The sequence below is a fragment of the Calonectris borealis genome, chromosome 33 (genome assembly GCF_964195595.1).
Source record: "Calonectris borealis chromosome 33, bCalBor7.hap1.2, whole genome shotgun sequence".
Lineage (NCBI taxonomy): Eukaryota > Metazoa > Chordata > Aves > Procellariiformes > Procellariidae > Calonectris > Calonectris borealis.
The window spans coordinates 313,435-335,717 of record NC_134344.1 but is presented as its reverse complement, the minus strand read 5'-3'; the positions used below and the strand labels follow the sequence as shown (position 1 = coordinate 335,717).

Below are 22,283 nucleotides of genomic sequence, written 5' to 3'. Positions count from 1 at the left end.
CCCAAAACCACCCCAGACCCCCCCAAAACCCCTCGACCCCCCAAAACCCCCCAAACTTCCCATCCCCTTCCCAAATCAACCCCAAACCTCCCCAAAACCTGCCCCCCAAACCCCCAACCCCCCTAAACCACCCTGACTCCCCCAAAATCCCCTCGACCCCCCCAAAACCACCCCCAGATCCCCCCAAAAACCCCAACCCCCCTCCCAAACTTCCCCATCTCCTTCCCAAATCACCCCCAACCCCCAAAACCTCCTCTCCCCCCCAAAACCTGCCCCCCCAAACCACCCTGACTCCCCCAAAACCCCTCAAACCCCCCAAAACCACCCCCTCCCCCAAATTCCCATCTCCCTCTTCCCAAATCATCCCCAACCCCCCCAAAATCTGTCCCCCATAACCCCCTGACCCCCCCAAACCACCCCCAGACCCCCCAAACCCCCTCGACCCCCCAAAACCCCCAAACTTCCCCTCTCCTTCCAATCCAACCCCAAAACCCCCCCCAAACCTGCCCCCATCAACCCCCTGACCCCCCCAAACCACCCTGACTCCCCCCAAAACACCCCCTCGACCCCCCCCAAAACCACCCCTAGACCCCCCCAACCCCCCACCCCCCAAAACCCCCCGACCCCCCCCACCTTGCTGGCGAAGCGCAGGGAGTTGAGGGACTCGGCGAAGTTCTCCTCCAAGGGGAGATGTTCACGAACATCAACCTGGGGGGGGGGTGTTTCATCACTGGGGCCCCCCAAAACACCCCCCCACCCCCAAAACTCCCCCAAAACCCCCCCAGCCCCCCAAAACCCCCCCCCAGCCCCCCAAAACCCCCCCACTCACATCTTGGCGGAGCCCCCCAGGGAGTTCTGCAGCAGATACGTCAGCTTGCTGTTGCGATAGGGACGTGGGGTTCCTGCGGGGACCCCGGGGGTTAAACGAGGGGACCCCCAAAACACCCCCCCCTCCCTCCCAGGACCCCCCCAAAAAAATTTGGGGGTACCTTGTTGGAAGAGGGCCATGATGACCAGCCCCAGGGTGGAGAGGCTGGCGTTGATGGCCTGGGTCTCCCGCAGCCGCTCCCCCCGCGACAGCGACTTGTCCAGCCGCTCGCTGCCCGCCAGGTCCACCAGGCTCAGCACCGCTGCGGAAAGGGGCACCCCAAAAATGTTGGGGGGCTGGGGGGGCCCCCCCCTGAAAGGGCTCTTCCCCCAAAATCCTAAGGGGGGGGCAGGCAAAAAGGTTGGAGTTGGGAATGGGGGATCTGGGGATGGGGGGCTGGAAGGGGGACCCCAAATTGAGGGGACCCCAAAGTGGTGGTCCCAAAAGGGGGACCCCAAATTGGGGACCCCAAAAGGGGGATCCCAAACTGGTGGTCTGAAAAGGGGGACCCCAAAAGGGGGACCCCAAACTGGTGGTCCCAAAAGGGGGACCCCAAAAGGGGGACCCCAAAAGGGAAGGCCCCAAACTGATGATCTGAAAAGGGGGACCCAAAAGGGGACCCCAAAAGGGGGGACCCAAAAGGGGGGACCCAACTGGTGGTCTGGAAAGGGGAACCCCAAATCGTGGGGCCTGAAAGGGGAACCCCAAAAAGGGGAACCCCAAAAAGGGGGGACCCCAAACTGGTGGTCCCAAAAGGGTGACCCCAAACCGGTGGCCCCCAAAGGCCCCCCCAAACTCGTGTCCCAAACCAGTGACCCCCCAAAGGCCCCCCCAAACTGGTGTCCCCAAACCAGTGCCCCCCAAAGGCCCCCCCAAACTGGTGTCCCCAGACCAGTGCCCCCCAAAAGCTCCCCCCAAACTGGTGTCCCCAGACCAGTGCCCCCCAAAGGCCCCCCCAAACTGCTGTCCCCAAACCAGTAACCCCAAACTGGTGTCCCCAAACCAGTGCCCCCCAAAACCTCACCCATAAAGAACGCTCCCAACCCAGGGACCCCTAAAGCCTCCCCCAACCCGCCTGACCCCCAAAACCGCCCCCTGCGCCCCCCCAAAACCCCCCGTATGCCCCAACCCCCCCCCCGCGCCCCCTCACAGCGCAGCGCAGGTCCTGCGCCGGGTTGCGGCCCCGCATGCGCAGCTGGAAGACGCAGTGGCTGCGGGAGGAGCGGTCGTTCAGCGCCGTCCGGGCCACCGAGCGGTTGGCGGCCGCCGTCTGCAGTAGCCCCAGCACCTTTTTTTGGGGGGACACACGGACACCCCGTTATCTACAGCCTTCATTGGGGACCCCAAAGCCATAGCCCTGAAAGGGGAACCCCAAAAGCAGTCTCCCTAAAATTGGGGCCCAAACCCATGGTCCTGAAAGGGGAACCCCAAAACGGCTCACCCCAAATTTGAGGACCCCAAAAAAGGGAACCTCAAAGGGCTCACCCCAAATTGGGGATCCCCAAAAAGGGGGGCCCCCAAACTGGTGGTCCCAAAAGGGGAACCCCAAATTGGGGGGTCCCAAACCCATAGCCCTGAAAGGGAACCCAAAAAGGGCTCACCCCAAATTGGGGGACCCCAAAAGGGACCCCAAAAAGGGGAACCCCAAAAGGGCTCACCCCAAATTGGGGACCCCAAAAAAGGGGAACCTCAAAAGGGCTCACCCCAAATTGGGGATCCCAAAAAGGGGGGCCCCCAACTGGTGGTCCTAAAAGGGGAACCCCAAATTGGGGGGTCCCAAACCCATAGGCCCTGAAAGGGGAACCCCAAAAAGGGCTCACCCCAAATTGGGGACCCCAAAAGGGAACCCCAAAAGGGCTCACCCCAAATTGGGGACCCCAAAAAAGGGGAACCTCAAAAGGGCTCACCCCAAATTGGGGATCCCAAAAAGGGGGGCCCCCAAACTGGTGGTCCAAAAAGGGGAACCCCAAATTGGGGGGTCCCAAACCCATAGCCCTGAAAGGGGAACCCCAAAAAGGGCTCACCCCAAATTGGGGACCCCAAAAGGGGAACCCCAAAAGGGCTCACCCCAAATTTGGCGACCCCAAAAAGGGGAACCCTAAAAGGGCTCACCCCAAATTGGGGACCCCAAAAAGGGGAACCCCAAAAGGGCTCACCCCAAATTTGGGGACCCCAAAAAGGGGAACCTCAAAAGGGCTCACCCCAAATTGGGGAACCCCAAAAAGGGGGAACCCCAAAAGGGCTCACCCCAAATTGGGGACCCCAAAAAGGGGAACCTCAAAAGGGCTCACCCCAAATTGGGGACCCCAAAAAGGGGGAACCTCAAAAAGGGCTCACCCCAAATTGGGGACCCCAAAAAGGGGAACCTCAAAAGGGCTCACCCCAAATTGGGGACCTCAAAAAGGGACCCTAAAAGGGCTCACCCCAAATTGGGGATCCAAAAAGGGGGGCCCCCAAACTGGTGGTCCTAAAAGGGGAACCCCAAATTGGGGGGTCCCAAACCCATAGCCCTGAAAGGGGAACCCCAAAAAGGCTCACCCCAAATTGGGGACCCCAAAAGGGGAACCCCAAAAGGGCTCACCCCAAATTGGGGAACCCCAAAAGGGGAACCCCAAAAGGCTCACCCCAAATTGGGGACCCCAAAAAGGGGAACACCAAAAGGGCTCACCCCAAATGGGGACCCCAAAAAGGGGAACCTCAAAAGGGCTCACCCCAAATTTGGGGACCCCAAAAAGGGGAACCCCAAAAGGGCTCACCCCAAATTGGGGACCCCAAAAAGGGGAACCTCAAAAGGGCTCACCCCAAATTGGGGACCCAAAAAGGGGGAACCTCAAAAAGGGCTCACCCCAAATTGGGGACCCCAAAAAGGGGAACCTCAAAAGGGCTCACCCAAATTGGGGACCCCAAAAAAGGGGAACCTCAAAAGGGCTCACCCCAAATTGGGGACCCCAAAAAAGGGAACCTCAAAAGGGCTCACCCCAAATTGGGGACCCCAAAAAAGGGGAACCTCAAAAGGGCTCACCCCAAATTGGGGATCCCAAAAAGGGGGGCCCCCAAACTGGTGGTCCTAAAAGGGGAACCCCAAATTGGGGGGTCCCAAACCCATAGCCCTGAAAGGGGAACCCCAAAAAGGGCTCACCCCAAATTGGGGACCCCAAAAAGGGGAACTCAAAAGGGCTCACCCCAAATTGGGGACCCCAAAAAGGGGGAACCCCAAAAGGGCTCACCCCAAATTTGGGGACCCCAAAAGGGGAACCTCAAAAGGGCTCACCCCAAATTGGGGACCCCAAAAAGGGGAACCTCAAAAGGGCTCACCCCCAAATTGGGGACCCCAAAAAGGGGAACCCCAAAAGGGCTCACCCCAAATTGGGGACCCCAAAAAAGGGGAACCTCAAAAGGGCTCACCCCAAATTGGGGACCCCAAAAAGGGGGAACCCCAAAAGGGCTCACCCCAAATTTGGGGACTCAAAAAGGGGAACCCCAAAAGGGCTCACCCCAAATTGGGGACCCCAAAAAAGGGGAACCCCAAAAGGGCTCACCCCAAATTGGGGACCCAAAAAAGAGGAACCTCAAAAGAGCTCACCCCAAATTGGAGATCCCAAAAAGGGGGGCCCCCAAACTGGTGGTCCCAAAAGGGGAACCCCAAATTGGGGGGTCCCAAACCCATAGCCCTGAAAGGGGAACCCCAAAAGGGCTCACCCCAAATTGGGGACCCCAAAAGTGGGGCCCCCAAACTGGTGGTCCTAAAAGGGGGATCCCCAAAAGGGGAACCCAAACCCATGGTCCTGAAAGTGGATCCCAAAAAGGGGGACCCCAAACTGGTGGTCCCAAAAGGGGGACCCCAAAAGGGAGACCCCAAACCCGTAGTCTTGAAAGGGGAAGCCCAAAAGGAGTCCCCCCAAACGGGGGGACCCCAAACTGGTGGTTTGAAAAGGGGAACCCCAAACTGTGGGACCAAAAAGGGGGACCCCAAACCCATAGCCCTGAAAGGGGAACCCCAAAAGGAGTCACCCCAAATTGGGGACCCCAAACCCATGGTCCTGAAAGGTGGACCCCAAAAGGGGGGACCCCAAAAGGGGGATCCCAAACTGGTGGTCCCAAATTGGGGGATCCCAAACCCATAGCCCTGAAAGGGGAACCCCAAAAGGAGTCACCCCAAAATTGGGGGCCCCAAACCCATGGTCCTAAAGGGGGGACCCCAAAAGGGGGGGACCCCAAACTGATGATCTGAAAAGGGGAACCCCGAACTGTGAGACCTAAAAGGGAGACCCCAAAAAGGTGAACCCCAAACCGGTGATCCCAAAAGGCGGATCCCCAAACGGGACCCCCAAAACTCCCCCCAAAATGGTATCCCCAAAGCAGTGACCCCCAAAAGTGTCCCCAACCCCCCCTACCCCCAAACTCTCCCCCCCCCCCCCCCTAATTCCCCCCCCCACCCCCAATTCAAGCTCTACAACAGGGTGGGAGAGGGAGAAAAATCTGGGGGTTCCCCTACCTCCTCCTCGGAGGCGACGGGGACGCAGCGGAGGTTGGGGACGTGCAGCTCCTCGCTGGCCGAACTGATCCGTCGATTTCCAGTTCGGCTCCGCGTTCCGATCGCCCGGCAAGCAAATCCCGGGAGGGATTCGTTGTAGATTTCCAAAAAGCTGGCGGTAAAATCATACTGCCCGCCGGCATCACGCCGAATCCCCCCCAAAAACCCCCCAAAAACCCCCCAAAATCCATAGTTTTGGTATGTTTTTACTCACTTCCCAGCCTTTTTCCGCCAATTCCCGGGCTCCCTGGAAAACCTGCCGCACCGCCCGCGGGGATCAGGCCCCTGCTTTCGGGATCCAGCGCGTCCGGGGCCCTCCATGGTGTAAGTTTTTCCGCTGCCCGTTTGTCCGTAAGCGAAGATGCAAACGTGATATCCGTCCAGCGCCGACTGCGAGGGGGGCGATTTGGGGGGGGGGGATTTAGGGGTTCAGGGGGGTCATTTAGGGGTTCGGGGGGGTGATTTTTTTTGGGGGGGGGGTTACCTGCACCAGCAAGGCGATCTCCTCGAAGACCTCCCGCTGCGAGGCGGTCGGGGGGAAGACGCGGTCGAAGCTGAAGTCATAACGGACGTCGCCTCGGCGTTCGCGCCCCACGTGAGACTTGGTTTTGGAGGGGGGGTCAAAAGATTTTGGGGGGTCAAAAGATTTTGGGGGGGTGGGGAAGATTTTGGGGGGGGGGTGGGGAAGATTTGGGGGGGGGTGGGGAAGATTTGGGGGGGGGAGTGGAGAAGATTGGGGGGGGGAGTGGAGAAGATTGGGGGGGGAGTGGAGAAGATTGGGGGGAGGGGAGAAGATTGGGGGGGGTGGAGAAGATTGGGGGGGGGAGTGGAGAAGATTGGGGGGGGAGTGGAGAAGATTGGGGGGGGGAGTGGAGAAGATTGGGGGGGGGTGGAGAAGATTTTGGGGGGGGTGGAGAAGATTTTGGGGGGGGTGGAGAAGATTTTGGGGGGGGTGGAGAAGATTTGGGGGGGGTGGAGAAGATTTGGGGGGGGTGGAGAAGATTTGGGGGCGGGGGGAGAAGATTGGGGGGGCGGGGAGAAGATTTGGGGGGGGGTCCCAAATCCTCCTCCCTACCCCGGGCGAGCGGGAGCCGCTAAACCCCCCCCCTTTTATCCTTAAAAATCGCATTTTTTTAGGCGCTGGCGCCGATTGAGCGCACGGGAGCGGGCTAACGCTAGCCCAGGGGTCCGTTACCCACAGAGACGCCCTTGGCCCCCCCAAATTGGGGTGAGCAAAGTGGGGGGGGGTGGGGGGCACCCCAAAACCCACTCACCTCCTCCGGCCTGGAGAGCACCAGCGCCTTGTTGTCCTCGGGGGGGAAGCGGAGATGCTCCAGGCCCTTCTGCCGCTCCTCTTCCTCGGGCAGCACCGGCCGGACGCGGCAGAAAACGCGGATGTTTCCCTAAAAAAAAGGGAAAAAACCGGGAATTTTGGGGGTACGGGGAAGGGGGTTTGGGATGGTTTCACCCCCCCCAAAATCCCCACACCCCCCCCCACTTTACTTTCAGCTCCTGGACGAGGTTGTGGAGCCGTCGCCGCTCCATCTCCAGGCGTGGAGCCGCTCCTCCTGCCGCCCCAGCCGCTGCTCCTGCGCCGCCGCCTGCGCCCGCAGCTCGGCCGCCTGCGTCGCCTGCCGCTGCGCCGCCGCCTGCGCCCCCGTCAGCTGCGCCTGGGGGGGGGTGAAAAAATTGGCGCCGGCGGGGGGAGAAAATCAGTCCCAGGTGCGTGGGGGGGTGAAAACCAGTACCGGTGGGGGGGGAACTGGTCCCGGTCATGGTGGGGGGGCAAACTGGCCCCAGTGGGGCAGAAAACCAGTCCCAGTGGGGGGGGAAACTGGTCCCGGTCATGGTGGGGGGGCAAACTGGGCCCAGTGGGGCAGAAAACCAGTCCCAGTTGTGATGGGGGGGTAAAAACCAGCCCCAGTGGGGGGGGGGAAACTGGTCCCGGTCAAGGTGGGGGGGCAAAACTGGCCCAGAGGGGCAGAAAACCAGTCCCAGTTGTGGTGGGGGGTAAAAACCAGCCCCAGTGTGGGGGGGAAACTGGTCCCGGTCATGGTGGGGGGGGCAAAACTGGCCCCAGTGGGGCAGAAAACCAGTCCCAGTGGGGGGGGAAACTGGTCCCGGTCATGGTGGGGGGGCAAAACTGGCCCCAGTGGGGCAGAAAACCAGTCCCAGTTGTGATGGGGGGGTAAAAACCAGCCCCAGTGGGGGGGGAAACTGGTCCCGGTCAAGGTGGGGGGGCAAAACTGGCCCCAGTGGGGCAGAAAACCAGTCCCAGTTGTGATGGGGGGGTAAAAACCAGCCCCAGTGGGGGGGGAAACTGGTCCCGGTCAAGGTGGGGGGGCAAAACTGGCCCCAGTGAGGCAGAAAACCAGTCCCAGTTGTGATGGGGGGGTAAAAACCAGTCCCAGTGGGGGGGAAACTGGTCCCCGGTCATGGTGGGGGGGCAAAACTGGCCCCAGTGGGGCAGAAAACCCAGTCCCAGTTGTGATGGGGGGTAAAAACCAGCCCCAGTGGGGGGGAAACTGGTCCCGGTCATGGTGGGGGGGCAAACTGGGCCCAGTGGGGCAGAAAACCAGTCCCAGTTGTGTTGGGGGTTAAGAACCAGCCCCAGTGGGGGGGAAAACTGGTCCCGGTCATGGTGGGGGGGCAAAACTGGGCCCAGTGAGGCAGAAAACCAGTCCCAGTTGTGATGGGGGGGTAAAAACCAGCCCCAGTGGGGGGGGAAACTGGTCCCGGTCATGGTGGGGGCAAAACTGGCCCCAGAGGGGCAGAAAACCAGTCCCAGTTGTGGTGGGGGGTAAAAACCAGCCCCAGTGGGGGGGGAAACTGGTCCCGGTCATGGTGGGGGGGCAAACTGGCCCCAGTGGGGCAGAAAACCAGTCCAGTGGGGGGGAAACTGGTCCCGGTCATGGTGGGGGGCAAAACTGGCCCCAGTGGGGCAGAAAACCAGTCCCAGTTGTGATGGGGGGGTAAAAACCAGCCCCAGTGAGGAGGAAAACTGGCCCCAGTTATAGGGGGGGGGGGCAAAAACTGCCCCTGGGAAGGGAAACTGGCCCCCATCATGGAGGGGGGAGCAAAACATGGTCCCAGTGGGCAGAAAACCAGTCCCAGTTGTAGTGGGGGTGAAAATTGTTCCAGTGAGGGGGAAACTGGCCCCAGTTATGGTAGGGGGGCAAAAACCATCCCTGGGGGGGGGGAACTGGCCCCCATCATGGTGGGGGGGGCAAAACATGGCCCCAGTGTGGGGAGAAAACCAGTCCCAGTTGTGGTGGGGGGGCTAAAGTGTTCCCAGTGGGGGGGAAATTGGCCCTGATCATGGTGGGGGGGCAAAAACCAGCCCCAGTGGGGGAAAACTGGCCCCAGTTACGGTGGGGGGGGGAGGGGCAAAAACCAGCCCCAGTGGGGGAAAAACTGGCCCCAGTTATGGGGGGGGGGGGCCAAAAACCAGCCCAGTGGGGGGAAAACTGGCCCCAGTGGGGCAGAAACCAGTCCCAGTTGGGGGGGGGGGGGGGGGGGTGAAAAACCGTTCCCAGTAGGGGGCAAACTGGCCCCTCCATGGCACTTTGGGTCTGAAAATGGATTAATTGGTGCAACCCCCCTTCTTTTTCTTAATTTTTTTTGAAGAAAAGCAAGAAGAAGCCCCCCCCCAGCCCAGGACCCACCTCCATCTCCTCCAGCCTCGCGGTCAAATCCCGCACCCGCCCTTCGGCCTCGACCAGCGCCCGCCCGCGCCGCTCCACCTCCTCCTCCAACCTCCGCTTCTCCGCCGCCCAAATCCTCCGCCTCGCGCCGCCGCCGTCCCGACTCCTCCCGGCAGACGAGCAGCTCCGCGCTCAGCGTCCTGGGGTGGGTCAAAAATAAGAAGGGGGGGGCTGAACCCCCAAAATTTTTAAGGGGTTCAGGGATGGGGCTTACCCCAGGCGATGGTTGAGGTCGTTTTCCCGGGATTCCCGTTCCCGCAGATCCCGTTGGAGCGTTTCCAGTCGTTGTCGGAGTTCCCGGTTTTCCCCGTCCAACCCCCGGGCCTTTTCCCGGCAGCCCCCCAGCGCTGCCCGCAGGTCGCTCACTTGGCCCTTCAGGTCCCAGGGGGGGCGTTTGGGGCGGGGGGGGCCTGCTGACGGCGGGGGGGCGCCTGCGGGGACACGGTGGGGGGGGTTTGGGGACACTTCAGGGGGTGTTGGGGACAGGGGAGGGGGAGTTGGAAGCACTGGACGGATATGGGAGGAGGGACTGGGGAGACTGGGGGGGCTTGGGGATATGGGGGAGGGAGTTGGGGACACTAGGGGGGTGTTGGGGACATGGGCGGGGGGCTTGGGGACACCAGGGGGCGTTGGGGACATGGGCGGGGGGCTTGGGGACACCAGGGGGGCGTTGGGGACATGGGCGGGGGGCTTGGGGACACCAGGGGGGCGTTGGGGACATTGGAGGGGCTTGGGGACATGGGAGAGGGAGGTTGGGGGCACTGAGGGGGCCTTGGAGACACTGGGGGGGCTCTGGGGACATGGGCGGGAGGATTGGGGACACTGGGGGCGTTGGGGACATGGGCGGGAGGATTGGGGACACTGGGGGGCGTTGGGGACACCAGTGGGGCGTTGGGGACATGGGAGAGGGGGGTTGGGGCACTGAGGGGACATTGAGGACAGCTGGGGGGGCCTTGGGGACATGGGCGGGAGGATTGGGGACACCGGGGGGGCTCTGGGGACATGGGCGGGAGGATTGGGGACACTGCGGGGGGAGGGGTTGGGGACACCAGTGGGGCGTTGGGGGCACTGAGGGGACATTGGGGACACCAGGGAGGCTCTGGGGACATGGGCGGGGGGATTGGGGACACCAGTGGGGCCATTGGGGACATGGGAGAGGGGGTTGGGGGCACTGGGGGGGCCTTGGGGACACCAGGGGGCTCTGGGGACATGGGCGGGGGGACTGAGGACACCGGGGGGGCTCTGGGGACATGGGCGGGGGATTGGGGACACCAGCGGGGCCACTGGGGACATGGGAGAGGGGGGTTGAGGGCACAGGGGGGCCTTGGGGACACCAGGGGGGCTCTGGGGACATGGGCGGGGGGACTGAGGACACCGGGGGGGGGGGGAGTTGGGGACGCCGGGACAAGGGAGGGAGACTTGGGGACACCGGGACGGTTCCCCCGTCACTCACCCACGCGCGGGGCGGCTGCAGCCGACGCCGCCTTTCGGGGAGCTGCTGGGGGGACATGGGGGGGGGGGTTGCCCCCCCCGCCCTGCTCAGCTCCCAGTAAGGGACTGGGAGGAGGCCTCGCCCCCCCAGTCCCATCCCAGTTCCGCCCCCCCCCGCCCCAGTGCCCCCGTACCGGGCCTGGACGCTGCCGCCACGCTGAGGGCCTTGAGCGGGGCTCGACCACGACCCGCCGCGACGGAGGCCGCGGGCCGGGCCCGTTTCTGTGAGGGGAGAGCGGGCGGTGAGGCCGGGGCGGCGGGGCCTTGAGCGGGGCTCCGGGCCGCAACCCACCTGCTCGGGCACCGCCGCCGCCTCCTGTCCGGCCGCCGGGCGCTTGGCCCGGGCACCGCGCACCGGCAGGCGGGAGAGAACCGGGCCGGGGCCGCCGCCGGGCGCCGCCGCTTCCTCCCGCAGGGCCCCGCCGGGAGGAGCCGAAGCAGCCGCCGCCGCCATCTTCCCCGCTCGTCTTCAAACTGACTAAGGTCGCGCGTTGATTGGTCGCGTCGCCGCCAATCGTCGCCCCCGCTTTGCGCCACCGCCCCGCCCCCGAGCGTCTCCGCCAATCGCCGCTCTCCGACCCGCGTCGCCGAACCAATCCGCCGCGAGAAGCTGGCTTGGCGTCCCCCTTCGCATCACGTGATGCCGCTCCGGCCGCTCCCGCCAGGCGCAACGGCCGGCGAAGGGCGGGGCGGGAAGGCGGGGTCTGGGGCGGGGAAGAAGGGCGGAGCCTGCGCGACGGGGCGGGGCCAGGGGGCTGGCGGGGCAACAAGCTGCGTCCCCGCAATTGGGGGCGGAGTCTGCGCGGGGCGGAGCCGAGGGGCGGGGTCTCCGCGGCGGCGGGGGGCGCGGCCTGCGGCTGGAGGGCAGCGGCGGGGGGCGGGGTGAGTTAAGGGGCGGGGCGGTGGGCGTGGCCTGGGCGGCGGGGGCGCGGCCTGCGGCTGGAGGACAGCAGCGGGGGGCCGGGGCGCTAAGGGGCGGGGCGGAGGGCGTGGCCTGGGCGGCGGGGGCGGGGCCAGGGGGGCCGCACCGGGGGGCCGGGGGCAGTTGGGGGGGGACAGCACCGGGGGGGGGGTGGGGGGGGGCAGAGCCGGGGCAGCCCCGTGTCCCCCCCCCGTCCTGGGGCCGGTGCCCGCGGGGGTCCCCGGGGGGGGGTCCCCGGTGCCGCCGTCCCTCCGCGCCCCCCCTGGCCCCCCCCTCCCGCCGCCGCCGCCGCTGCTGCTGCGTCACGGCCCCGCGCTGCCGCCGCTGGCCCGGCCCGGCCGCTCGGCCCCGCCGCCGCCGGTAAGGGGGGGCCGGGACCCCGGGACACCCCCCCCCCCGCCGGCCCGGAGCCCCCGCCGGGACCCCCCGGTCCACCCCCCCGGTCGGGGGTGGGGGTTGGGGGGGGAGACCTCCCTGGACGGGACCCCCCCGCTGCCTGCGTGAGCCCCCCCCGACCGGGACCCCCCCCCCAACCCGGGGCCCCCCCGACCGGGACAGCCCCCCCCAAAACGGGACCCCCCCGCAAACCGGGATCCCCCCCCCCAGTCTGGGAGAGCCCCCCCCAAACCGGCCCCCCCCAAACGGGGACACGCCCCCCAGACTGGGACCCCCCCAAAACAGGGCCCCTCCCAAACTGGGACACCCCAAAACCGGGACGCTCCCCCATCCTGGAAGCCCCCCCCAACCGGGACCCCTCCCAAACTGGGACCCCCCGAACTTGAGTCCCCCGATCAGGATCACCCCCAAACTGGGACCCGCCCCCATCCCAGCATCAGCCCCCCCCCCAAACTGGGACCCCCCCCAAGACCCTGCATGGCTGCCTCCCCCCAAACTGGGAGCCCCCCCATCCCAGCCTGACACACCCCCCCCAGACTGGACCCCCCCAAACTGGGAGCCCCTCCAAGACCCTGCATGACCCCTCCCCATTTTGGGACCCCCCAAACTGCGACCCCCCCCCATCCCAGCATGAGCCCGCCCCCCGAAACTGGGAGCCCCTCCCAAAATGGGAGCCCCCCCATCCCAGCATGACCCCCCCCAACAAGACCGGACCTCCCCAAACTGGCAGCCCCTCCCAAAATGGGAGCCCCCCCCATCCCAGCATGACCCCCCCACCAAGACCGGACCCCCCCAAACTGGGAGCCCCCCTAGACTGGACCCCCCCCCAGACTGGGAGCCCCCCCAAGACCCTGCATCACCCCATCCCCCCCAAACTGGGAGCCCCCCCCAAACTGGGAGCCCTCCCCAAACTGGGAGCCCTCCCCAAACTGGGAGCCCCCCCAGACTCGACCCCCCTGAGACTGGGAGCCCCCCCCAAACCGGGACCCCCCCAAACTGGGACCCCCCCCATCCCCATTCCTTGGAGGGGGTTTCCCCAGATCCCCCCCCCCCCCAATTCCCATTTTGGGGGGGTGGGGGGTGGGGGCGGTGGTGTCCAGACCTGGGGGGGGGTTCCCCCCAAATCCAACCCCCGCCCCTCCCCAGGCACCCAGGATGTGATGGCGAGCGAAACGGGGGTCCCCCCCCCCCGCCCCCCCCGCTGCCCCCCCCCGACCCCCCCAACCCCCCCCGATTTTGGGAGGGCCAGGACGTCCTCGCCCGCTGGACCGACGGCCTCCTCTACCTGGGCACCATCAAAAAGGTGGGTGCCCCCCCCCCAAAAAAAAAACCCCTACCCCTCCCCCAGAGGATCCCCCCATTTTAGGACCCCCCCCTTTTTTAAACCCCCCGCCTTTTTTTAACCAACCCCCCCTTTTTTTTTATACCCCCCCTTTTTTTCTATACCCCCCCCAGGTGGACGCGGGGCGTCGGGGCTGCCTGGTGCAATTCGAGGATAATTCCCAATTCCTCGTTCTCTGGAAGGACATCAGCCCCGGTAAGCGCTTCCCCTTAATTAACCACCCCTTTTTTAATTAATTATCCCCCTCTTAATTACTTACAACCCCCCCTTCATTAATTACCCCCCCCCCAATTACCCCCCCCCCCCCCCTTGCAGCAGCGGTGCCGGGCGAGGAGCAATCCTGCTGCGTCTGCTCCGGCCAAGCCCTGAACCCCGAAAACCTCCTGGTTCGCTGCGAAAAATGCGGTCATGGTAAGTAACCCCCCCCCCGACACCCCCAAACCCTCCCTTTCCACCTTCCTAAGCACCCCCAAATTTAAACAAACCCCCCCAAATAACACCCCCCCCCCCCCAAAAAGCCTACCACCAGCAGTGCCACCTCCCCGCCGCCCACCCCGCCGGCCCCTGGATGTGTCGTCGCTGCGTCTTCGCCGTCGCCACCAAGGTGAACCCCTAAATCTGAAGGTCTTCAAATGATCTTTTTGAGGTGGGGGGGGTACCCCAATATTCATTTCTTTTCAGAGAGGGGGGGCTCTCAAGAAGGGCCCCCACGCCAAGGCGATGCTCAGCATGAAAACCGTCCTCCCCTACCAGCTCAAGACCCTGGAGTGGGACCCCCCCCACCTCGCCAACCGCCAGCAGTGCTACTGCTATTGCGGGGGGCCCGGAGAGTGAGTACGGACCCCCCCACTTTGAAAATTTTGGGGTACCCCCCCTTAAAAAGACTTTTAACCCCCCCCCCCCAAAAGGTGGAATTTGAAGATGCTGCAGTGCCGGAGCTGCGCCCAGTGGTTCCACGAAGCCTGCACCCAGTGCCTGAGCAAACCCCTGCTCTACGGGGACCGGTGGGTTTTGGGGGGGTCCCTAGGGTGGGGGGGGGGGTAAAGGGGTCCCTCCCCACCCTTAATTTTGGGGGGGGGTGTTCCCCTCGTTTGAAATATTCGGGGCTCGCCCCAGGTTTTACGTCTTCGAGTGCTGCGTCTGCACCGGAGGGGCTGAGAGCGTCCGGCGGCTGCCGCTGCGATGGTGAGGGGGGGGGCACCCAGTCTGGACCCCCCCCGGGGCACCCCCCAGATCTGACACCCCCCTATGGTACCCCCAGACCTGGCACCCCCACCCATGGCACCCCCAGACCCTGGCACCCCACCCATGGCACCGCCAGATCTGACCCCGCTCCCATGGCACCCCCAGATCTGGCACCCCCAGATCTGACCCCCCCCTCATGGCACCCCCAAATCTGGCACCCCCACCCATGGCACCCCCAGGTCTGACACCCCCAGATCCGGCACCACCCCGCCATGGCACCCCCAGATCCAACACCCCCCCCCATGGCACCCACCAAACCTGGCACCCCCAGATCCAACACCCCCACCATGGCACCCCCAAAGCTGGCACCCCCAGATCCAACACCCCCCCCATAGCACCCCCAGACCTGGCACCCCCAGATCCGCACCCCCCATGGCACCCCCAGATCTGGCACCCCCCCCATGGCACCCCCAAATATGGCACCCCACCCATAGCACCCCCTGACCTGGCACCCCCCCCATGGCACCCCCAAATCTGGGAGCCCCAGGTCTGGCACCCCCAGATCCGACACCCCCCCCCCACATGGCACCCCCTGAGCTGGCACCCCCCCCATGGCACCCCCAAATCTGGCACCCCCCATGGCACCCCCAGATCCAACACCCCCCCTATGGCACCCCCAGACCTGGCACCCCACCCATGGGGACCCCCCCCCCACAATCTGACACCCATAGGGCACCCCCAAACCAGCACCCCTGGGCCCCCCCAAATCCAGGCCCCCAACAACCCCCCCTTATCCAGCCCCCTCCGAGGGTCCCCCCACCCCCTCCCATCCACCCAGCACCCCATGTTTTTGGGGACCCCCCCGGAACACCCTCCCCCCCATCACCCCATATTTTTGGGGGACACTTCCCCTCATCCCCCCCTATTTTTTTGGGGGCCCCCCAATATTTTTTGGGGTCCCCTCATATTTTCGGGGCCCCCCCCAGGGATCACATCCCCCACCCATCACCCCATGTTTCTTGGGGATCTCCCCAAAGACCCTCCCCCCCATCACCCCATATTTTTGGGGGACACCCTCCTTCTCATCCTCCCATATTTTTGGGGGGCCCCCCAATATTTTTGGGGGCCCCCTCCATATTTTCAGGGTCCCTCCAGGGGTGCCATCCCCCACCCATCACCCCATGTTTCTTGGGGATCTCCTCAAAGACCCTCCCCCCCATCCCCCCATATTTTTGGGGGACACCTTCGCCTCATCACCCTGTATTTTTGGGGGGGCCCCCCAATATTTTCGGGGTCCCCCCCAGGGTGGACGTCGCCCACCTCATCCTCTACCACCTGAGCGTCTGCTGCAAGAAGAAATATTTCGACCTGGAGCGGGAGATCCTGCCCTTCGCCAACGCCAACTGGGACGCCCTCCTGCTGGGCCAGGTATCGGGGTCCCCCTGCACCCCAAAACCCGGGGGGGGGTTTGGGGGGGCTGCTCTTAAACCCCACCCCCCACCCCTTTTTTCTCCCTGCAGCTCGCTGAGACCCCCAAGGGGGAGCGCTACGGGCAGCTGCTGGGGGCTCTCAGCAGCCACAAGGACAGGTGGGGGCACCCCGAAACCTGCCTGCACCCCCAAATGGCTGCTGACCCGCTCCTGCACCCCCAAAACCTGCCTGCACCCCCAAATGGCTGCTGACCTGCTCCTGCACCCCTAAAACCTGCCTTCACCCCCAAATCGCTGCTCATCGCCTCCTGAACCCCCAAAATCTGCCTGCACCCCAAATCACTGCTCACCCCCTCCTGCACCCCCAAATCACTGCAGAGCCCCTCCTGCACCCCAAAACCTGCCTGCACCCCCAAATCGCTGCTCACCCCCTCCTGCACCCCTAAAACCTGCCTGCACCCCCAAATTGCTGCTCACCCCCTCCTGAACCCCCAAAACGTGCCTGCACCCCCAAATTGTTGCTCACCCCCTCCTGAACCCCTAAAACCTGCCTGCACCCCCAAATCGCTGCTCACCCCCTCCTGCACCCCTAAAACCTGCCTGCACCCCCAAATTGCTGTTGACCCGCTCCTGCACCCCTAAAACCTGCCTGCACCCCCAAATCTCTGCTGACCCCCTCCTGCACCCCCAAAACATGCCTGCACCCCCAAATTTTTGCTCACACCCTCCTGAACCCCCCAAATCCACCTGCACCCCGAATCGCTGCTGACCCCCTCCAGCACCCCCAAATCACTGCAGAGCCCCTCCTGCACCCCAAAACCTGCCTGCACCCCCAAACCCCGCTGTCCCCCCAAATCCCCTCAGGCCCCCAACGCCCCCTGCACCCCTAAACCCCCCAAGCCTCCCAAACTCCCTGGAGCCCCCCCAAAACCCCCTGGAGCCACCCCAACCCCCCCCTGCACCCCCAAACCCTGCTGCACCCCCAAACCCCCCCAGCCCCCCAAAGTCCCTGGAGCCGCCCAAAGCCCCGTCCCCCCAAATCCCCCCAGACCCCCCAAAACTCCCTGGAGACCCCCCAAACCCCACGCAGTCCCCCCAAACCCCCGGTCCCCCCAAATCCCCCCCTGCACCCCCATACCCCCCTGCACCCCCATACCCCCAAACCTCCCCAGCCCCCCCCAACTCCCTGGAGCCCCCGCACCCCCAACCCCCCCCAGCCCCCCCAAACTCCCCCGTCCCCCCAAATCCCCCCCTGTACCCCCAAACCCCCCTGTACCCCCAAACTCCCCCAGCCCCCCCAAAACCCCCCTGGAGCCTCCCCTAGCCCTCCCCTGCACCCCCAAACCCCGCTGCACCCCCAAGCCCCTCCCAGCCCCCCCCACTCCCTGGCGCCCCCCCAAACCCCTCCCTGCACCCCCAAACTCCCTGGAGCCCCCCCCCCCAAACCCCCCCAGCCCCCCCAAACACCCCTCTTGCACCCCCAACCCTCCCTGTCCCCCCAAATCCCCCCAACCCCTCCCTGCACCCCCAAACCCCCCCAGCGCCCCAACACCCCCCTGCACCCCCAACACCCCCAACACCCCCCTGCACCCCCAAACCCCCCAGCGCCCCAACACCCCCCTGCACCCCCAAACCCCCCAGCGCCCCAACCCCTCCCTGCACCCCCAAACCCCCCCAGCGCCCCAACCCCTCCCTGCACCCCCAAACCCCCCCAGCGCCCCAACAGCCCCCTGCACCCCCAAACCCCCCCAGTCCCCCAACCCCTCCCTGCACCCCCAAACCCCCCAGCGCCCCAACCCCTCCCTGCACCCCCAAACCCCCCAGCGCCCCAACCCCTCCCTGCACCCCCAAACCCCCCCAGCCCCCCAACCCCTCCCTGCACCCCCAAACCCCCCCAGCGCCCCAACACCCCCCTGCACCCCCAAACCCCCCCAGCCCCCAACCCCTCCCTGCACCCCCAAACCCCCCCAGCGCCCCAACACCCCCCTGCACCCCCAAACCCCTCCAGCCCCCAACCCCTCCCTGCACCCCCAAACCCCCCCAGCGCCCCAACACCCCCCTGCACCCCCAAACCCCTCCAGCCCCCAACCCCTCCCTGCACCCCCAAACCCCCCCAGCGCCCCAACAGCCCCCTGCACCCCCAAACCCCCCCAGTCCCCCAACCCCTCCCTGCACCCCCAAACCCCCCAGCGCCCCAACCCCTCCCTGCACCCCCAAACCCCCCCAGCGCCCCAACACCCCCCTGCACCCCCAAACCCCCCAGCGCCCCAACCCCTCCCTGCACCCCCAAACCCCCCCAGCCCCCCAACCCCTCCCTGCACCCCCAAACCCCCCCAGCGCCCCAACACCCCCCTGCACCCCCAAACCCCCCCAGCGCCCCAACAGCCCCCTGCACCCCCAAACCCCCCCAGTCCCCCAACCCCTCCCTGCACCCCCAAACCCCCCCAGCGCCCCAACCCCTCCCTGCACCCCCAAACCCCCCCAGCGCCCCAACACCCCCCTGCACCCCCAAACCCCCCAGCCCCCAACCCCTCCCTGCACCCCCAAACCCCCCCAGCGCCCCAACACCCCCCTGCACCCCCAAACCCCCCAGCGCCCCAACCCCTCCCTGCACCCCCAAACCCCCCCAGTCCCCCAACCCCTCCCTGCACCCCCAAACCCCCCCAGCCCCCCAACGCCTCCCTGCACCCCAAACCCCCCCTAGCCCCCCAACCCCTCCCTGCACCCCAACCCCCCCCAGCGCCCCAACACCCCTCTGCACCCCCAAACCCCCCCAGCGCCCCAACACCCCCCTACACCCCCAAATGCCCCCAGCCCCCCAACCCCTCCCTACACCCCCAACCCCCCCTGCACCCCAACCCCCCCCCCCCAGAGCCCCCCCAAAACCTTTCCCCCCCCCCCAGGTTCATCTCCGGGCGGGAGATCAAGAAGCGCAAGGGGCTCTTCGGGCTGCACACGCGGGCGCCCCCCCCGTTGCCCCCCAATTTTTTGGGGGGGCCCCCCCCGGCCGCCCCCCCTCCGCTCACCGACAGCAGGTGAGCGGCCGAGGCCGCCCTCCGCCCTGCTAGGTAACGGCGGGGGGACGCGGGCGGTGGGTTTGGGGGTGCCCCCCCCCCTTCCCTACCTACACACACCCCCCCCCGAATTTTGGGGGGGGGGCCCCCCCCCCAAAAAAAATCGGGCAGGATAAGGAGGGTCTCTTACAGCTTCCCCTCAGGGCAGGGAAGAGGGGGGGCCCGCCGGCGCCCACCCCCCCGCCGCGCCCAGGTAAGCCCCCCCCACCCCCACCCCTAAAATCAGCCCCCCAACATTTTGGGGGTCCCCTCCCCCCCACTTTTTCACTCCCCCCCCCCCCCCAGGGCCCCCCCGGCGGCTCCTACAACTTCCGACGCACCGACGCCCGCTGCCCCCCCAGGTTTGGGGGGGGTCGGGGGGGGGGGTTTGGGGGGGCTGGGGGGATTTTGGGGGGGTCTGGGAGGGGGCCTCTGAGGAGATTTGGGGGGGCTGGAAGGGTTTGGGGGGGCTCAGGGGGTGTTGGAGGGGGTTTGGGGGGGTTCTGGGGGGGGCTCTGGGGAGGTTTTGGGGGGACTGGAGGGGTTTTGGGGGGTCGGGGGGGGTTGGGGGGGCTCAGGGGATTTTGGGGGGGGCCTGGGGGGGGCCTCTGGGGGGATTTGGGGGGGCTGGAGCGGTTTGGGGGGGCTCAGAAGGGTCTTCAAGGGATGGGGGGGTTTGGGGGGGCTCAGGGGGTGTTGGGGGCCTGGGGGGATTTGGGGGGCTGGAGGCGTTTGGGGAGGTCCTGAGGGTTTGGGGGGGCTGGGGGAGGTTTTGGGGGGCTCCCCCCCCCGTTTTAACGCCCCCCCCCAGCACCCCCATCCGGATGTTCGCTTCCTTCCACCCCTCCGCCAACACGGCCCCCAGCCTCAGGTGGGCACTGGGAGGACTGGGCCATACTGGGAGGGCGGGGGGGGGCTGTATTGAGAGCACTGGGCCATACTGGGAGGGCGAGGGGGGCCGTACTGGGAGGACTGGGCCATACTGGGGGTGGGGGGGCTTACTGGGAGGACTGGGCCATACTGGGAGGCTTGGGGGCCTGTACTGGGAGGACTGGGCCATACTGGGAGGGCTCAGGGCCTGTACTGGGAGGAGGGCGGGCCATACTGGGAGGGCTGGGGGCCTATACTGGGAGGGCAGGGGCCATACTGGGAGGGGTGGGACCATACTGGAAGGGCTGGGGGGGCCATACGGGGAGAACTGGGCCATACTGGGAGGGCTGGGGCTGGACTGGGAGTGATGGGGACCCCCGGGGTCGTAGGGAGGGACCCCGGGACCATATGGGAACCCCCAGGGCCATATGGGGACCCCCCAGTTCCATATAGGGACCCTCAGGACCATACAGGGACCCCCCCAGGCTGTATAGGGGCCCTCAGGGATGTATAGGGACCCCCAGGGCCATATGGGACCCCCCCAGGGCTCTATAGAACCCCCCCAGGGCTGTATACGGTCACACCAGGACCATATAGGGACCCCCAGGGCCATATAGGACCCTCCCCGGGCTATATGGGACCCCCCAGGGCTGTATAGGAACCCCCAAGGGCCATATAGGGACCCCCACGGCTATATGGGGACCTCTGGGGCTATATGGGGTGCCCAGAACTTATAGGGCTCCCTAAGGCCATATGGAACCCCCCAACGCTGTATAGGAACCCTCAGGGTCATATGAGACCCCCCAGGGCTATATAGGGACCCCCAGAACCATATGGGACCCCCAAGGGCCATATAGGGACCCCCCCAGGGCCATATAGGGACCTCTGGGGCCATATGGGACCCCCCCAAGGCTGTACAGGGACCCTCAGGGACGTATAGGGACCCCCAGGGCCATATGGGACCCCCCCAAAGGCTGTATAGGGACCCTCAGGGATGTATAGGAACCCTCAGGGCCATATGGGACCCCCCCAGGGCCATATGGGACCCCGCAAGGCTGTATAGGGACCCTCAGGGATGTATAGGAACCCTCAAGGCCATATAGGACCCCCTAGGGCTATATAGGACCCCCCTAGGGCCATACGGGACCCCCCAAGGCTGTACAGGGACCCTCAGGGCCATATGGGACTCCCCCCCAGGAATCTATAGGCCCCCCCAAGTCCCCTATAGCCCCCCCCCAGGGCCATATAGGGACCTCTGGGGCCATATGGGACCCCCCCCCGGTCCCCTATAGCCCCCCCCCGGGCCATATAGGGACCTCTGGGGCCATATGGGACCCCCCTAGGAATCCATAGGCCCCCCCCGGTCCCCTATAGCCCCCCCGGGCCATATAGGGATCTCTGGGGCCATATAGGGACCCCCCTAGGAATCTATAGGCCCCCCCAGTCCCCTATAGCCCCCCCCCAGGGCCGTATAGGGACCCCCCTAGGAATCTATAGGCCCCCCCGGTCCCCTATAGCTCCCCCCCAGGGCCATATAGGGACCTCTGGGGCCATATAGGGACCCCCCTAGGAATCTATAGGCCCCCCCCGGTCCCCTATAGCCCCCCCCAGGGCCATATAGGGACCCCCCTAGGAATCTATAGACCGCCCCCGGTCCCCTATAGCCCCTCCCCAGGGCCATATAGGGACCCTCCTAGGGATCTATAGGCCCCCTCGGTCCCCTATAGCCCCCCCCCGGGCCATATAGGGACCCCCCTAGGAATCTATAGGCCCCCCCGGTCCCCTATAGCCCCCCCCCAGGGCCATATAGGGACCCTCCTAGGAATCTATAGGCTCCCCCCCGTCCCCTATAGCCCCCCCCAGGGCCATATAGGGACCCCCCTAGGAATCTATAGGCCCCCCCGGTCCCCTATAGCTCCCCCTGGGCCATATAGGGACCCTCCTAGGAATCTATAGGCCCCCCCGGTCCCCTATAGCTCCCCCTGGGCCATATAGGGACCCCCCTAGGAATCTATAGGCCCCCCCGGTCCCCTATAGCTCCCCCTGGGCCATATAGGGACCCTCCTAGGAATCTATAGGCCCCCCCGGTCCCCTATAGCTCCCCCTGGGCCATATAGGGACCCTCAGGACCATATGGGACCCCCCCAGGAATCCATAGGGCCCCCCCCCCCCAAAATCTCCCTCTCCCGCAGCGCCGCCGCCAGCCCGGACCCCGAAAGCGAGAGCCCCGAGCGCCCCCCCCGCCGCCCCCCCCCCGCCCGCCCCAAGCGCCGCCCCTCCCCCCCGCCCCCCGCCCCGCCCCCCCCCGCCCCGCCCCCCGCCCCCCCCCGCGGGGGTCCCACCCGTGTCCTCGCCCGGCGGGTGACGCTGGACGGGACCGTCCAGTACCTGGTGGAGTGGGGGGGGGGGGGGATGCTCTGAGACCCTCCCCCCCCCTTAATTATTTTGGGGGGGGGGGAGGGGGGGGACCCCAAAAAACCGCCCCCCC

The 22,283-nt window shown here is 66.0% G+C and overlaps 2 protein-coding genes across 2 annotated transcripts in view; one reads left to right on the top strand and one right to left on the bottom strand.

Moving 5' to 3' along the window:
- The window catches only part of KIFC1 (kinesin family member C1), an 11,694-nt gene extending 364 nt beyond the window's left edge, over positions 1 to 11,330 (bottom strand). The window contains 19 exon segments of the mRNA XM_075134569.1: positions 634 to 689; positions 692 to 708; positions 830 to 902; positions 990 to 1,130; positions 1,523 to 1,529; positions 2,019 to 2,156; positions 5,364 to 5,531; positions 5,617 to 5,676; positions 5,678 to 5,713; positions 5,715 to 5,792; positions 5,887 to 6,003; positions 6,677 to 6,805; positions 6,906 to 6,955; positions 6,958 to 7,072; positions 7,151 to 7,164; positions 9,068 to 9,246; positions 9,321 to 9,537; positions 10,732 to 10,819; positions 10,890 to 11,330. Of these exon segments, the coding sequence (XP_074990670.1) occupies positions 634 to 689; positions 692 to 708; positions 830 to 902; positions 990 to 1,130; positions 1,523 to 1,529; positions 2,019 to 2,156; positions 5,364 to 5,531; positions 5,617 to 5,676; positions 5,678 to 5,713; positions 5,715 to 5,792; positions 5,887 to 6,003; positions 6,677 to 6,805; positions 6,906 to 6,955; positions 6,958 to 7,072; positions 7,151 to 7,164; positions 9,068 to 9,246; positions 9,321 to 9,537; positions 10,732 to 10,819; positions 10,890 to 11,051 (1,845 nt within the window). The 5' untranslated portion in view covers positions 11,052 to 11,330.
- Positions 11,238 to 22,231, top strand: PHF1 (PHD finger protein 1). The gene is made up of 15 exons (XM_075134568.1): positions 11,238 to 11,479; positions 13,062 to 13,218; positions 13,371 to 13,452; positions 13,573 to 13,668; positions 13,776 to 13,861; positions 13,939 to 14,087; positions 14,166 to 14,261; positions 14,374 to 14,442; positions 15,747 to 15,870; positions 15,963 to 16,030; positions 18,776 to 18,907; positions 19,079 to 19,139; positions 19,232 to 19,287; positions 19,737 to 19,796; positions 21,988 to 22,231. The coding sequence occupies exons 1-15, from the start codon at positions 11,238 to 11,240 to the stop codon at positions 22,214 to 22,216; spliced, it is 1,707 nt and encodes a 568-aa protein (XP_074990669.1). The 3' UTR covers positions 22,217 to 22,231.
- Positions 22,232 to 22,283: the final 52 nt, after the last annotated feature.

Coding starts and splice junctions, on each gene's coding strand:
- PHF1 (XM_075134568.1), top strand. CDS start 11,238: ATGCCGCTCCGGCCGCTCCCGCCAGGCGCAACGGCCGGCGAAGGGCGG. Junction 18,908..19,078: donor CCTCCGCTCACCGACAGCAG/GTGAGCGGCCGA, acceptor GGTCTCTTACAG/CTTCCCCTCAGGGCAGGGAA. Junction 19,140..19,231: donor CACCCCCCCGCCGCGCCCAG/GTAAGCCCCCCC, acceptor CCCCCCCCCCAG/GGCCCCCCCGGCGGCTCCTA.